Source organism: Sphaeramia orbicularis, chromosome 7 (assembly GCF_902148855.1).
Source record: "Sphaeramia orbicularis chromosome 7, fSphaOr1.1, whole genome shotgun sequence".
Lineage (NCBI taxonomy): Eukaryota > Metazoa > Chordata > Actinopteri > Kurtiformes > Apogonidae > Sphaeramia > Sphaeramia orbicularis.
In genome coordinates, this window is record NC_043963.1 from 53238729 (window position 1) to 53256482 (window position 17754).

The following is a 17754-nucleotide window of genomic DNA, read 5'->3' on the forward strand; positions in this document are numbered from 1 at the left end:
TCAGATTCAGTCTGTGTTGCCAGGGTTAATCTAATCTGCTCTTAGTGGTGGGCATATTGATTCTGTGGTATCAGTATAATACTCACATACTACTCATTTGAGGATCGATTACTTTAATAAAGTATCAATATAATCAATAAGTGTGAAATAAAAGCACCTGTGTCACGTCTGAATCTTATAGAGTAGCTTACTTCAAGGTTTTGTACTGAACCCCCCACCCCCACCCCATGTCATGTGACCAGAAGTGCAACGATTGTGATGGATTAGATTTCTGTAGTGCTTTACATTATTGATCCATTATTCATTTGCTCTCACTTTCACACTCTGGTGGTGGTAAACTACGTTTGTATCCACAGCTGCCCTGGGGCAGGCTGATGAAAACGTGGCTACCAATTCACGCCAAACGGCCCCTCCAACCACCACTAACATTAATATGCATTCATACACCACTGTGAGTGACATAATCCACACATATATGATTTTTGGTTTCAAAACTTGAGATTTTTAAGAACACTTTACAAAGTGTAGATATTTGGAAACTCTAGTTTGTGTGTGTCTGTGTGTTCAGGGAAAATTGATAGATTGGAAAAGAATGGCATCACACCATTATGCTCATCATGAGCATAATAAAAATAATAATAATAAATCTAGAAAAGTACTCTGAGAGCGCAGACCTCCGCCAAGGCAGATCAGCCCCTCCACCCCACCACCAAAATTTTATCATTTGCTATGTGCCAGTATCAATATTTCCTGACAAGTTCATGAAAATCCGTCCATGACTTTTTGAGTTATCTTGCTAACAGACAAACAGGCAGTCAAACCCCGATGAAAACAACCTCCACTGTTTCACTTGGCGGAGGTAATAACAGACATGAGCAGCTCATGTCTGTTATTTCTTTGTGTAATGAAGCTGTACCTGAAGCATCAAATCAGGTGTATAAATCAACGTATGATCTGCAGTGGATCGAGGTTAGCACTGATACCTTTGGGAGGTGGACCGGACCAGCGTGATGGACAAATCCACATCATTTTAAAGAATACACTTCCACAACCACAACCAACACTTTTGGTAACTTACATTTAGAAGTGAACTTGTGGCTGCTGACCTTCATGACAGATTAAAGCCTCTGCTTCTGCTTCATCCAAAATTATCCATGGTGTCCACAGGTCAAACAACACCAGCTATGGTTTAATGCACATTTGGACCAGTCTGAAGTCATTTTTGGGGTGTCATGTGGAGATATTTACTAAAACAAAGGTCGTGCGGACAGAATATGTATTTTTTAAAAACAGGAAGACAGTGTCTACTTAGGAAAATATCCATGTTGGTGTGGTCAGGGCACTAGAGAAGGTGTTCTTTAAATATTAAAAACATCAGACTGTGGGAAGGTGCGAGGGCTCAGTCATCACCACTTGCAGCTCTAATCTCTTTTGAACTTTTCTCAAGTTGTTCGGTTACTGATTCTATTATGGAATCAAGTGCTTATGTCAATTTAGGGGCATCCTTCATACTAATGATCAAATGTCATGACAATTCATCTAATACTATGATTAACGATTGCCTTAAGCTTAATACTGTTTCAATTACATATGACAGCTTTCTTCTTAAAAGTGTAAACCAGATCAAATGGGTGTGTTATCATCCTCTATGTTGAAATTTGAATATCTGTTTGACTTCAGTAACTTATCATGACATTTTAAGAAGATTTTTATATTATTTAGACCTTATCTGTCACTGGCACAAACTTGCAGAATTGAGTAATAATTTATTTTTGTCACAGATATCTTTAAGCAGCAGCTTGAAAATTCACAAATGCAGAATTGATCGGTGCAGAAGTGAATTATTTAAAGGCAATCTCAAACCTCTGTGAACTGATTTTCATTGATGCAGAGAGTGCTTCGCTGATACACAACAAGTGCTGTCAATTATTCACACAGGAGTGACTTTAATGATAGCAGTGATGAGTTTATCAAGCAATACTTACTCGTCATCTGGTGTGAGCTGTACTGGTTCATTAGTAAATTGTGTATCGAAGTTTTCGAGGCCATAGTCATCTGAGATTTGAGGTTTGAAGGGTGGCGTCACCTCTTTCTTCTCCAGCTGCAGGGAAAGAAACACATACAAATATATACAACTGTATTTACTCAAGAATAAAGGGAAGTACAAAAAAACACCCAATCTCTTGTTTTTCAAATTCTGTAAATGTACAGTAACAAACCAGTGATTTCCAATCTGGACTTTAAAAAACAGCAGCTACTACTGATGAATATAAGCACAAAACAAGGAAGAGAAAGATGGAGCTGTACTCAGGTGGTCTAAACTCACACCAAAACCTGTTGTTGCAGGTTCGTCTTTGAACCGCCAAATCAAATTGAGCCATTTTGACCCACAGATCTAATGTAATATTTAGATATATACATACATATATTTGAAAATGATTAAGAATCCATTTTTCTAATATAAGTCCACTGGTGGAACATTATGGTTTCAGTATCAGGTCTTTTTCCTCTGCTCACATTGGAATATTAAAGTGTACCTGTACTGGTCATGCTTACGACATTAATTGTACTTTATATATTACGTATAAGCAAGAGAGGTGCAAATTCAGTAAAAATATCACCATAAATGCACCACACAGGACCGTTTCATTATGTGAATTATGGGCAGGGGCAGAACCAATGGGGAGCAGCCATTGCCAGCTGTAAGTGACGTACCATTGTTGTTTCCAGGTGATGAATGTAAACAAACAGCAGTCAGTGAACACGACTGAGTGCAAAGCACGAGTTGGTGCTTGCTGTTTGTGCAGCTGTAAGCTTTACACTCCACCATTGTCCTAGAGATTCAACCCAGCACTGAACGATAGTGTGTCAGTGACCAGTCCACCTCAGCCCAGGTGATCAGACAATACAATGAGTCTGCGTCACTACGTGCTGAAACAGCCCATGAAGGAGGCGACATGTCGCTGACCATGCCTGACTGATGGAGCAGTGACTTAGTACTCCTGCGTAATTGACATCAGGCTGTAATGTAAGTTACCTGATGGAACTGCTAGTATTCTACCTGTATGTGATCTTTTGAGATAGGTAACAATAAATATTCTCTACAGGTACCTTTTAAGATGGGTTTGTTCAGGTTAACCCAGCTCTATGTTTCTGTCAGTGTCATAACAGGGCATACTCCTGCTCTACAGCCTGGTCCAGTTATATTTGTGAAACCTTCATGCAGATTTACAGTCGCAGGCCCTACATTTACCGCATGCAGCTTTTTCAACAATCATAAATAGACCTAAAATCACCATGATGATTTCTAGTAATAGATATTGGAGATATAATTGATGGACCATCAGGAACTATGGAACCACCTGATTCTATAATTTCTTATAGCATGACAGCAATATGTCATTTATCACTTCATGGCAAAGATGAAATTATCAGGGTTTTTTTTTTTTTTTGTATCACATGTACCTCTTTGTGGTTCTTATCAACCCATGTGTTTACAGCTTCATTTATTGAACAAATCTACATAAAACACAACATGTGGGACTCAAATCAGTCACATTTGTAGGCAACAATAGCTTCTTATCTCCACGAGCTACAACTCTCTATTTGTAGTTAAACATGACCAGTACATACATCAAATCAAATTTTATTTATATACTGCCAAATCATAACAAAAGTTATCTCATGACACTTTACATATAGAGTTGGTCAAAACCAGACTCTAAGCCAATTTACAGAAACCCAACAGAATCCTCCGGGAGCAAACACTTGACATACATGTATCCTATAAAGGTGGACAAGATATTTGTTGTGTCAAAAAAAGTAAACTTAGGAAATCTTCTCAAATAGTTAATCAAATAACATCTCTTTGTTAATGTTTAAATAGGAACCATTAACAAAGAATTTCATTTTCAGTATTTTTTTCCCCCATGTAGTCATAGTCACAGACCTTGTTAACTCCATACGAACCCTGTTTGAGAGAGATGTTCCTTCATTGTGAAGAGCACATGCTGGAGGTTATTTTTGATTCAGTACGATATTAAACACTGCCTTACTGCACAAAAACTTAAAGCACAGAATGGGGATTAATAAGCTACTGTAAATAGTCCTCAACCAAAGCTACATTTTTTTTAATTGTGATTACTAAAACCTGAAGTGACCCGATGTTTTAGAAAACTGCAGTATCTGTTATTCTAAAAGGAGGTCTATTTCAGGAGGAGGAACCAGTAGTCATGGGATGAAGAGCTGGGGAGGACAACTGTTGTGCTAATTTACATTGTTGGTGTTTTTCTATTTGGTCGATGTGGACAGCATCCAGACCAGGGCTGTCAAACTCATTTTAGTTCAAATACAACCTAATCTGATCTCAAGTGGGTCAGACCAGTAAATAATAACATAATAATCTATAAATAATTCATTCATTCAGTCATCTTCTGAACCCACTTTATCCTCACTAGGGTCGCAGGGGGTGCTGGAGCCTATCCCCACTACCTATGGGCAAAGGCGGGGTTCAACCTGGACAAGTCGCCAGTTCATCACAGGGCGGGACGAACACCCAATCACTCTCACATTCATACCTATGGGCAGTTTTAGGTTGACCCCTTAACCTATCAGTGCATGTCTTTGGACGGTGGGAGGACGCCGGAGTACCTGGAGAGGAGCCACACAAACACAGGGAAAACATGCAAACTTCCCTCAAGCTGTTTTCAGACCGGCCAGCCCGGTGTCGGAGCCGGTTCCCACACCCATGCTGGGAACTGAAGTGGTTGCCTCTGAACGGCCCATGTTCATTCCATTATGCGAGCCCATGATGCATCATTGATAGAGGCTGTTGCTTTGCCACCACAAAAAAAAAAAAAAAACACAGCCATACAAATGTGGATGTGTTCACGGTAGAGAAAATAACAACAGTTCTATGGATCGCATCATCGACTACCTGCAAGCATTTGTACTCTTAATGCAGATCATTATTTATCTGCACCAAGCCATGCTACAACTTCTGCTGTTGAGAAGAAGGTGGCAACACCGAATCCAGAGGTGGAACGTCAGCAGGCGAACACGGATCAACCTGGTGACGTCCACTCATGTTGTCACAGTTTGCTTAGAAAACCAAGTTTTACTTTGTGGCCACCGGGAACCAAATTTTTGGTTCCCGAATGCTCTGATTTTCAGTGTGAACATGTTAGCCGGTTCGAGATTGGTGGGAACCGGCACTGGCATGGTTCTCTGTCGGTCTGAAAACAGCTGCAGAGAGGTCCCTGGTTATCTATAAATAATGACAACTTCAAAATTTGCTCTTTGTTTTATTGTAAAAAAGGAAAATGAAATCAAAATGTTTATATTTACAAACCAACCTTTCACAAAAAATATGAATAACCAGCACAAAAATGAACAACCTGACATGTCTTAAGAGAAATAAGTGCAATTTTAATAATATTCTGCCTGTTATAAAATGTTTTGTGCATTTGTAGACCCACTTCTCCCCGTAATGCAAATGTTTAAATGATACATGATGTTTACATGGCAGAATTCTGTTACAACTGCAACTTTCCTCAAGAAATTTCAGGTTGTTCATATTATTCCCATTTTTTAAAAACTAGTTTGTAGATGCAAGTATTTGTATAATGTAATGTTACTTCACTCTAAAATATAGAGAAAATTTTGGAGTTGTCCTTATTTATGGATTATTATGTTATATTTGGTGGTCCGACCCACTTGACATTGAATTAGTCTATATGTGGACCCTGAGCTAAAATGATTGTGATAGCCTTGATTGTTAATATCATCAGGATCATTTTTGCTTTTTACAAGTTCATTCCACAACCCGGACTGGACCCTTTGGTGGGCCGGTTTTGGCCCGTGGGCCGTATGTTTGACACCCCTGATCTATACAATAACTGCAGCCTCACATTAATCTCATATAGTCTCTCTCTGTGGATGTGTCTGTTTCTGTATCTGAAATACATCCCATCGCTGTCATCAACATGGTCAGATCCAGGCACCCTGTTACTACATTTCTCAGAGGCAATGAAGACATGACTGAAAAAGGGAAAAAAAAAGAGGAATGGAATGGCAAAAGTGGAGGCTGCAGAGTAATTGCGCCTGAGTGATTCAGCCCGGAGAGTTTTTGTCTGGTTTGTTTCCATGGTTTCACATCAGTCCCTCATCCTGTTCAAATGCACTCTGAGGACATTTTCTGAGAACATCAGACGGGCACACACCACAGGTACAAAGGGTTGATCTCCCTGTTGTTTTGTGTGGGTTTTTTTTCTTCCTCTGAAATCTATTAATGCTATAAAAATCTGCTCACATCAAACTTCTTGGAGTGTCTGGCTCTCAGCTTTCATTTAGTATTTTAATACCACAGTGTAAATGAGCCACTGGAAATGTTTTTCAGACTTAAATGCCCTTTGCATGTGTAGCTACAGCGATTACAGTAACAAAGGTCTGCACATCCTTGAATCCAACTGAAAGGCATCACTAATGACCCATCATGCACTGGGTGTGTCGTTTTCTTCCTCCTCTATATTTTCCTGCCCCTATCAAACTCTCTGAAATAACTGAATAACACACAGCTGTGACTTTCACTATTAAACATAACCGTGATTTCTAATGTTGATTTATTACATTCTGAATTCAACAAAAGATCGAGTCATCTTCTCCCACAATTTCCTACATTTAAGATTATTTTCCAAAGGCATTTTCTTCAAAGATGATGGTTCCCCATTAGCTTTCAAATATAAGTGCTTTTATGTTGTGATAACTTATTTTGTCTTCATCTGTAAAACTGTGCACTCTAGTCCTAAAACTATGCACACTAGTCCTTTATGGACCAATTTTACATGTAAAATCATCAGAAAAATACAAACATTGAGTACAAAAATGTATTTCATCATCCAAACAAAATCTGTAGTGACCCATCTTTGGATCCCGAGCCAGTGTTTGAGAACAGATGGACAAAACAAAAAACAAAGAGAAACTACAACAGCTCCATGTCCACCTCTGACTTTGGTATCTCTGAATCTGTGCTGCTAATGTGTCTTTACCCTAATAGGACACAGTTCACACCATGTTTACAACCCCTACTCAAAACATTTCATTACCATTACATAAGTATTTGCTCAGTATATTTCCTCAATCAGAGACTGGGTTTGTCTCAGATAATGACCAGGGTGCGGCGGCATGACCAACTACAGGCTGGTCCCCAAATACAGACTTGGCAAAAACAAAGTCAGATAAACTCCTGGTGCCTGGCGCCACTTAGTCACACTGAACACCTCTATCACTTTAATTAAACAAAACAAAACAAAACAAAAAATCGATGTACTCATACTGTCCTCAACACTGTGTTGCTCTAATTAATAATCTAAAGTGGTGTTGTTGGATTTCAGTCACATTCAGAGAACATATTTGCTTATGTCTTAGCCTAGTTTTGTCACAGGATAATACATTTCTCAATAATATCCATCTTAAGAAGTAAATGGTTTCTATCCAGTGAAACACTAAATGACTTTTAATCTAAAGCAGTGGTGGAAGTGCTGAGGTTGTAAGGCCCATTTATGATCACTTTATGTATGTCAGTATGTACGTCAGTTTCAAAAGTTCCAGTGTCACTGCCTTTATACTTCCATGTGTCCATTGTGTTGGAATGAGTGTGTGGCAATCAGCCCACCAGAGGGCGCCGCTCTGAATGAACAGACTGACTACATACTAAGAAGAAGAGTAGAGGTTTAAGAGAGAAGGAAAGAGTCAATAACTACAAACATGGCAGTGACAGAGGAGGTGTTACTAATGTTCATTTATTCATTTATCTTCTGAACCCGCCTTATCCTCACTAGTGTCGCAGAGGGTGCTGGAGTCTATCCCACCTACCTACGGGCGAAGGCCGGGTACACACTGGACGAGTCGCTGTATTAAGAATGTTGATATTGAAAATGCTAGTTGTCGGAAAATGTTTCGGTAGTTTTTCACCAACTCATGCAGTTGCTTTTCGAAAACTTCCACCCTTTCTAGAAATAATTTTCAATTCTCAAACCTGTCCCCACAATTTCCAGTGTTACTGCTCCGTTTCCTCCATTTGGGTTCATATTCGCAAGCTCGCACAGGGCTCAAAATTAACTTTTTGACCTAGGAGCACTGTGCTCCTAACCCTAAAAAGTTAGGAGCACAGGCTAAAATCTAGGCGCACCACTATTATATAAAAAATTTGGAGAACAAGCAAAACTCTTGGCCATACTAAGTAATATTCCTATATGTATTTAAGCAATGTTAACAACCTAGAATAAAGTATTTGAATAGAGTATGAAAGAAAAAGCTTACATTGACACAGGTGCAAAACAATTGTCAATGTGTGGTATATACTTTAGTTGGTTCTTGGAGAAGAAAGACGAATCTTTTGAAACAGAAGCCATCAAAAAATAATCAGAAATAGAGCGCTTCATCTTCCCTGTTTACACAAACAACGCCCACAGGCTCGCAGAAATTTTTGACGAATCATGTACACGTCTGGATACCGCTTGTTGTTTATTCATTAGCCCCTCGATTCGCTGGTTACGGTCAGCTGATCGTGTAGCAAGTTGATTCGCGCAACATGATCATCTGACTTGCAGGATACATTACGTCATGGGAAAATACTTGGAACAACGCCCGCGCTACTAACCGGGTTTGGCGGGAGATTGTTTCAAACGTCGGTGGAGTTATTCGATCCCTTTGTTTATGCCGCCTGCGCATGCGAGGGGCGGGGACTAGATTTTCCGCTTCAGTCAGCGGGACGTGGAGCTTGTTTATTTTCAGCTGACGAGTTACTTCTGCAGCCATTATTCTAGGCGCACGTATTAATTTTCGCTCATTTTTTTATTGGCGCACCGTGCGATCGTAATCTCAAAAACAGTCGCACTACCGAAATTCTCAGGCGCATGCGACCGTAATTCAGTCGCAGTCACGAGCCCTGTCGCACAAGACAAACAGGAATATAAACACGGACAGAACGCTCCGTCCATATACCCATGCGTATTTAATGTTGAGCATAAATGAGCCTTTATGCTCAACATTACATACGTTGCTAACACTGGTAAAACACTGACAAATAAAATTATCCGTGAATATTGTAATTGCACCTCAACACTTTCTTGTCTTAAAAAAACACTCCCAACTTGCTTCCTACTTCCCCAACATGTTTGTTAGTTGTTTGTTGCGGGTGTGTTTAGTTCCTACAAAGCTTTTGGTTCCCCCTGCTGCCTCCATGCTTCATTAGTGTTATTGGTTCAAAGTGAGAATAGCTTCAAACAAACAAAAACACAATACAACTCTCACTTTCTGTCTTTGTATCCCTTTCTACCACTCCATCTCCGTCAAATTGGACTACCTCCCCTCTATCTCTGTTTGCTAATTTCTCTTGCAGCTTTTTCAGCGCCTACATACACTCCTCTGTCAGTTTCACCCCCTCATATCTCGGCTCCATTGCGGTCTCCTTCTTACTCATTGTCAATTCTTTATCTTTTCACACTCCTCTCCTCTCTCCTACTACTTTCCCCAGTCTCTCTGATGTGTGTTGGGCAGGCTGAAAATCTGTGTGGTGGTAATGAAGTGCACTGAAGGCCAGGAACGAGCGCTGCGTTCTCCGTACACATACTCGCGTGCAGGAAGTGGCCCCCGAGGCCAGAGGGGCACATGAAAGAGGTATGTGAGCGCCAGGGCTGCACAGGCCATCCACGGCTTCTCACATCATAGCACCTGTCATAATATGGATTTGTGTGTGTGTGTGTCTCTGCGTTCCAGTGATGAGCACACTTTCAGGACAGGACTGGACTGGACAATGCGACAAACATTCAAAGTCATTTTAAATGAATGGGAACAGGATAAATCTGAGTGTAGGTGGTTTTGTAATTGATTGAATCAGGTTCTGCTTTGAGGTACTTTTAAGCAACATAGTTGTACACACTACCAGTCAATAGTTTGGACTCGCCTGGTTTTTCTTTATTTTTATGACTACTTACATTGTAGATTCTCACTGAAGGAATCAAAACTATGAATGAGCACATATGGAATTATGTACTTAAAAAAAGTGTGGCATAACTCAAAACATTTTATATTTTAGATTCTTCTACCCACCCTTTGCTTTGATTACTGCTTTGCACATTCTTGGCATTCTCTCGATGAGCTTCATGAGGTAGTCATCTGAAATGTTTTCCAACACTCTTGAAGGAGTTCCCAGTGATGCTGAGCACTTGTTGGCCATCTGCAGTCCATCTCATGTCATTTAAATGAGAACGTGTGTCCAAAGTTTTGACTGGTAGTGTACTTTAGTACCTTTTAAATTATTACAACCCCCCAAAGGGGAGGCAAGGGGTTATTTTGGTTCGGTTTGTTTGTTTGTTTGTTAACATTCTAGCACCAAAACTATTAGTTGAATTTAAGGCTGCAGTTATCAGCTCTTTTGGGAGTTGAGTATTCTGCTGAATATTTCAGTGATTAATTGAGAAATCTGATTTTTTTTTTCTTCATTTTTAAACAATACTATTACATGTGTGCACATGCATATGACTTTCTATGACTTTGTGCCCTTATGTGTAAAAAGCGCATGAAGCATTCAGAGTGCACTGCTGTTCAGTCACTTCATTTCATGTGTAGATTTTTTAACAAAAGATCAAAAATCCCTCTGCTTTTTTATTATTGTGAAAACACATTGGGCAGAAACCTGCAGAGAGCCCCATACACACAAGTATTACACAGCACTGAGGAACAAGAATGGGGGTCATTTACCAGTGCTTCAAAGGCACATGAACAAAAGCAAAACCTGAATGTGTTTACAAAGGCGGATCTGAAGAGGGCCAGTTTAGAAGAAATGGGCATATCTGACTTTGCATCACTACCTGACACAATGGAGCAAGATTTTCTCATGGAGGAGGTTCACACAGGGGATGGATCACCAGGAGAGGGGAGATGCAGTGTGCCCCCTCCACCACCGGGGTGACCACGGGACCCACCTTATATGCTGTGGCCCGGATCAAGAGCCTGAAGGATGTTTTCAGCTTCTGTCTCACTGACCAGATAGTCCAGATGACCGAGGACTAGACCAACCTCCATGGAAACGCTCCGTCCGGGACAGGACCGATACGCATATGAGTGTGTATTTGGGCCTTGTCCTGCCAGCGGGGGTGTACCGCTCCTACAACAAGGCAATCTGCAGCATGTGGGACAAACGGGTGGGCTGGTCTGGGTTTCACTCCACCATGCCCCTACAGTGATTCTAACCCATCAACGCCACGATCCGGTTCGATGACTGGCTATCCTGGCTGCGGTATCGCAGTGCAGACAAACCAGCAGCCTACGGACAGGTGTGGACAGGTGGACGGGGTGACTCCCCCGACATTCAACCACAGCGATGACACCTGCATGGATGAACAGCTGCTTCCTCACCGGGATCATCATCATTGCAGCTCTAGTTGAATTCATATCAAATGGGCTCAGGAAGTAGAGGGGCTGTGCATAGATCCCATTGAGTTTATAGATTACCAGTGACCCAGAATAGATGTGATTACATTTTGGGAAAAGTAGGTCAAAGTTCCAATTTTTTATTTTAATTAATCCATTTTATTAAATTTATTTTTTTTCATTTTCTTATAATGGGCAAAATTTGAAATGTCTATAAAAACATCGATTTTGTTTCAATTTACTTCAAACTTGGCACATATATAGAGGTAATTGATATGCTGACATGGGCACATACATAGACATGATGACATCAGCTGGATCGATGCCAAGAAAAGCTACAATATGTGCGAGGGGCAGGGTTTGTTGTGCCTGGCACCACTTATTGATGGTGTTTTGTATGTATGGTTTTAGTTTAGTGTTTTATGTATGGGTTTCGAGTTTTCAATGTAATCTCATGACGTGTGTAAATATACACACCACTTTAAATTGGCATGTTATCTGTATGCATTATAAGCTTTCCGTGTGTATGTTCATGCCATTATTAGACCCCTGTCCAACATGAATCGATGCGTCAAATACCGCTCACTGAGGGGTAGGGTTTGAATTAGTGGTTAGGGTTATGTGAACCGGAGATCTTGGCGTCATTTGACACACGATCAAATGGCCTTGAATAACACGCGAACAGTTGAAAATGCATTCGTATAGCACGGCAAATGCCATTACTGGTGTGCCATCCAATGCCATTTTATGAGATCAATCTGGAGTTTTAGTATGTGTTTTATGTACATTTTTAGTGTGGATGGATGGATGAAGTCTATTGTCTGTGACTTCTGCTGCTGCTGTCTTGGCCAGGACACTTGCAAAAGATATTTTTAATCTCTTTTCCTGGTTAAATAAAGGTTAATAAAAATAATTTAAAAAAAACAGACTCGATCTGTAGCAAACAGTCAGCCCCTACAAAGCTGTGCATCACACCCTTTCCATGTGCTCCACCAATGCGTCGTTTAATCACACACAAGTGGTACTTCAGCTCTCTTGTTGTTTCTCCATCATCCTCCACAGCAGCACAGAAGCAAATCACCAAAAAAGAATAAGGGCATTGTCAGAGAGGCCAGGATCTTTTACTTCACTGTGAGTTTCATTTTTCAAAATGTTCTGCTGTGTCGTGTCATAAAACTGAAAAATCACACAAAAACAAACATCCCAATTTGGATGTTCTCAGCTTTCAACAACTGACAAAGGGGAAAGTTTGGATATTCTGGCATCACCACCTTCATTTTCTGGAACCTGCAGTGGTCAAATATGGGCAAAATATGTATACTGCCCTATTTTTGCAAAGAGAATCTGAGGGGATTGACAGAATATCGGTCTCATTTCATTCACATTCATTCGGCTCTATATGTCAAGTGTCATGAGATAACTTTAGTTTGGTTGATTGATTTTTCAATGCTGCAGGTTTTCCTCATTTGTACTATGAATAAATAAATGAAAGAAAAGTCCTGTCAACACAAGAACCTTTTTCTTTTCTTTAAATATCTCATACTATCTGAAAACACAACTCAGGCACTGTCAAGAGGATGTCATGGACTTAAAGGCTGGTATCAACGCTTGCAGAAGTGTATTGACCCCAATGGAGCACATGTTGAAAATTAACATCATAACTTAAACCGTATTTCCAACTGTCCTTTTTCCATAAACTTTTTGAAGCCCCCTTATAGACGTAAAAAATAAGGCCTATGTGCTAATAAACAACATTGCTACAGCTTTTAGTATTATTAATGGAGCAGTCACTCAGGTTTTGTTCCAGTTTGTTCTGGGCTGATGAGCCCTGTTCAAATGAATGAAATGGTTCCATTCACTGGATTGGTCTGAAAGTGGCTTCAGTGTCAATAACATATACCTCATAGTTGTAGAATTTTGGTTCTCCTGCTTCCATCAATTTCTTTTCAATGCTCATCAACTTGACAGTTCTCTTTCAGTAAAGAACTGTGCGTTTGGAGAGGGAATAAAGCAGGGCGGCAGGTAAATGATATTCAAATGTGTCATCTCTTCAGAGAGAAAACTCAGAGCTCCCTCAGGATCTGTCTGATGAATATTAATATGTGCTAACAACAGTAGTGGCATGCCAGGCCTGTCAGGTCTGGAGACAGGTTTCTAGTTTGAGGGTAGAGTGCGTCGCTTCTCCACCTCTCACAGCTTTGTCAACTTGTTTTCCCTGTGCACTACATGGGAGCTTTGTCGTTGGGCTCAGGATTTCTCTCTGCTTTGATATCTTTCCCCAGTTCGCCTTTGGTGAGTACTTCACAGGCTGTGGCAGCACTCATTAACACACTCTGACAATTGTTTTCTTCCTCTTTCATGTCTCTATACAACCCACCATCCCACCTAATTGTCCCATGAGGGACACAACAACAATAAGGAAACTGAAACTGCATTTTATCTCATCATAAATTAGCATTAGTGTTAACGTCTGCTAAAGTACTGTGGTAACAAGGCTTTTATATATGTTGTATTTAACTTAACCACGCAGTTCAGTCCAGTGGTTCATCACCAGAGAATGCATTATTTATTGTTAATAGTAAAAGAAAGTCATAACAAAGTTGATAATTTCTAAGAGAAAACGCTTTAAGTAATTTCAGGAAGTGCTGTTATTTGAAGTCTGTCAAAACAGAAGTACGTTCAGATTGTGTCGACAAAAGATATTCCATCATATTCTGTTTACAAGTGGTTTTTCACAGATTTTCAAGCATGGAGGCTCTTGAAGAAGTACTCAGTTTTCCAGTAGGTAGTCGGACAAGTGCATGTGAAACCTCGTGTACTGTCAGAATTGGGGTACGACAACCATGATTCAGAAGCAAAAGAAGGTTGAAAGCACTTGTTGGAGGCACAGGACTTCTGATTGCTTTTGGTAAGCTAAGCAACGTAGCAGGGCTATGTGGCAATAAAGAAAATGTTAGTAGCTTAATCATCCAGTTGATGGACAACATTAATATTCTTGGCAGTGATAACAGTAAGCAACACACATGACGACAGGAGGGGACGGCGGTGTATGAATGGATTTACCCTTCCCATTTGTGGTAGTTTTACTGATATTTCTTATCCCATATGAATTGGCCATTAATATTACCAATGCCCTGTGGTAAGGTGGCATTAGCCTACGTACCCATGTAAAACTAATCTAATCCGAGTAGTACTTAAGTTAATAAAACCAGTTTCTTTACTTTGCATTGTTTTTATACATATTTTCTTTCTAACTGCACTTTTTCTGTTTTAAAAACCTTGAAAAAAGGATTTCTGGATGGTTTTTGGGGCTGGAACAGATTAATTACACTCCAGTTAATTTCAATAGTGAAAACTGATTTGTATAATTAGTACACCACAAAACAAGCTCGACCACAAAATGAATTAAACTCGTACTGCGAGGTTCTACTGCACTAGGCCCGTGTGAATAGGGCTTATAACTACCTATAGCACCATACAAATTATAGACTTAATTACCGGCTGCTTCTAAAAGCCAGACCTAAGAAGCCGAGAACCTATGAAGAGTCAGTATTCTGCCCTGCAGTGATCTCTCACTGGCATCCCTTAAACAGACCCTACTAGAGTGCACTTGACTTATACAAAGACAGACTACTGCACTGTAAAAAGACATTAATATGAATGACCTGTATTCTGCTTTCAAGTGGGTTTCAAATAATTGCGTGCATCAGACCAGTGGCATCACTAACAACCTCCAACCGCAACATACACACAGCGCAAAGCTTTCTGTTGGTGCGTGTGATTAGGAATTCACTTTTATTTGCCTTGTTTCTCGGGGGGTGGGTGTTCCGCTACACAGCAGTAGTCTACACACAACGTCTATAACCATATCATTCATTTTTTAACACGCACGCATAGAGGGCTTCACCTCAATCATGTGTCTGTTAGGATCTTAAACAGCAGGGTGTCTTCTCTGCTGTACGCGGTTGAAACTCTTGATATACAGCAGACACTTTGCATCAAGTTTAACAAAGGCAAATCACAATTTCTAATGACAGCTGTGCCCCAACTCAGAGCTGATTGGCATTAAATGTGGGCGTGCTGTGTTTATTCAGTGTTTGTTGTTGTTACATTAGTTCTAAATGAACTGACAGGTTGCAGAGTCGAACTCCAAATCAGCTGTCAGCCCCTGTCTGTCAGGAGGCAACATGCACCCGCATTCCACCAATCATAAGCTCTATGCTAAGTGGAACACCGATAACCACCTTCCAGCTCATTGTTCCTGTGTTTGAAATGCCTTTTTTTGATGTTCTGGAACTTTTTTTTTACTCAGGTTTGCAACTTTTGCATTTAAGTTCCATCACGCTAATTCATGGACAAACAAGTGATAACATTCTCATTACCATTAGCTTTATTTACAACTTAGGTGGTGCAACACACAAAAACAACTACAACTGTAGCTTTAGGATGCTTTCCAACATACAGCTGTAAACCTCTTTCATCCTGTAGACAATGCTGGACATTATTGTCTAAAACACAGCTTAATAACTGAAAACTAATGGGGAAGATGATTAACTTCCGAATGTTTTCAGGACACAGAGGATGCTTGCAGATTAGAAACATATCTGTAATTCCATCTCACATATCTAGCTTATATTTGTTGGAAAAAAAAGGTAAGGTTTTCTACTTCTTCCTGTGTTTTGATCATGCAGTGTATTTCAGTCTTAAAGTAAGGAAAACAATCTTGTTCCCCAGCAGAAATATGACTTTTACTGTACTTTACTGTAATTTTTATTTAAACCCCCCCCCCCCCAAAAAAAAAAAAAAAAAAAAGAATTTCCTATAAACAATGCTTTTTTACTTTGTTGAAAGTCCGTTTCAGCAGTGGACATAAAATTGGTGATATAAGCAATGACATTTTTACATGTATTTCTCATAAATAAATATTCACATAAATACTCTCTTTATTCCCTAATTCTGAATAAGACAATATTCCAAATATGTTGTTTACAAGTGGAACAAAACTGAACATTCCTCTAGTACTCCTGTTTATACGCAGCTATTCATACCCTATTTAAAATGACATTTTTTCCAGTTTTCTACTGCTGGCTGAGCCTACTGTGTGAATTGAGCCTCCTGTTCCATCAAACATCTTCTAGAAAAGGTTGGCTTTTCAATATTTGTTCAGATCTATGAATCTGGTAACACTGTCTGTCAAAATGTTTATGTTGTAGTGTGTTTTTCCGTCTGACCAGAAATATGGAATTTTTCTTGTGTCACAACCTACAGTAAATTGCAAAAATTAGATTCATTTTCTGAATGTGCTGTATTTGTGTCCAAAAAATTCTCGTAAAGATGGAGTATTATCGGCATATCCTACATGTTGGAATTGGAAAATGCTCCATTTGGGAAAAGGCCTAATTCAGGATTTCCAAGTGGAATATGCTGTTTACATGACACATTCAGAATATTTTTTGATGCAAAAAAGCAGCTTGATGCTCCAACTTTTTTTTTCATCTGTGTTTGATTATGGAGACATTTTGTACATGAATGCATCTGCTCAGTGTCTTAAAATGGCTGACACCATTTCCCATGCTTCTCTGAGGTATATTACCAACTGTAAAGTGTCGCCACACTACTGTGAGTCCTACTCTTGGGATGGATGTCTTGATCTGACCACCAGAAGGATCACCCACTAGTACATGTTTATATTGAAGGCATTACTCGGCCTCTTGCCTTTCTGCATTTGCACAGTAAAGGTGCCCTGCCACACAAAACCATTTTTACTTGGATTTTTTGAAATATGTTCAGTCCATAGGTGTTTGTGTTATGTAGTGACTTTGAAAATGAACTGCTACCTCCTCTGTCTGCTATTGCCACAGAAAAGAAGTAAGTGGAGACATCAGGTCAATTTGAAAAGCTGGTCAGTGTGACGTGTTAATGCCTGAGCTCATTACTACTCATGAGTAAGACCACGTCCACAGAATTCGTCTAGCTCAGTGACAGTTTCAGTGACAGCAAGCTGAGGCACTGTAAAAAGGGGGTAAACATGACAAATTCATGGGGCCCAGCATTCCTGGGGGGGGGGGCATAGAGCAGTGGAGGGGGGCCAGTGGATACAGGTTACAAGTTGTGAAAATTCGGTGTAAGGTCTGCTGTACAAGAGAGGCATAGAAGCCAGGACTCGGACATTCAAAGCATGTTAAGTTTTATTTTCAGTTTATGCCAGTTCCTCTACTCGTTGCGCAGGGTAAAGGATGCTGAAAAGCCAGGCTCTCATTGGCTAGCTGTTAGCCAATCAGAGTCAAGCAGATTAGCTTGAGAACTGCTGCAAATCGAGCT

The 17754-nt window shown here is 40.0% G+C and overlaps 1 protein-coding gene across 1 annotated transcript in view; it reads right to left on the reverse strand.

Annotated features, from left to right (window-relative positions):
• LOC115422492 (protein kinase C zeta type-like) overlaps nucleotides 1-17754 on the reverse strand; it is a 182454-nt gene that overhangs the window by 6348 nt on the left and 158352 nt on the right. The window contains exon 17 of the mRNA XM_030138838.1: nucleotides 1986-2101. Coding sequence (XP_029994698.1) covers nucleotides 1986-2101 — 116 coding nt within the window. The remainder of the gene's footprint in view (nucleotides 1-1985; nucleotides 2102-17754) is intronic.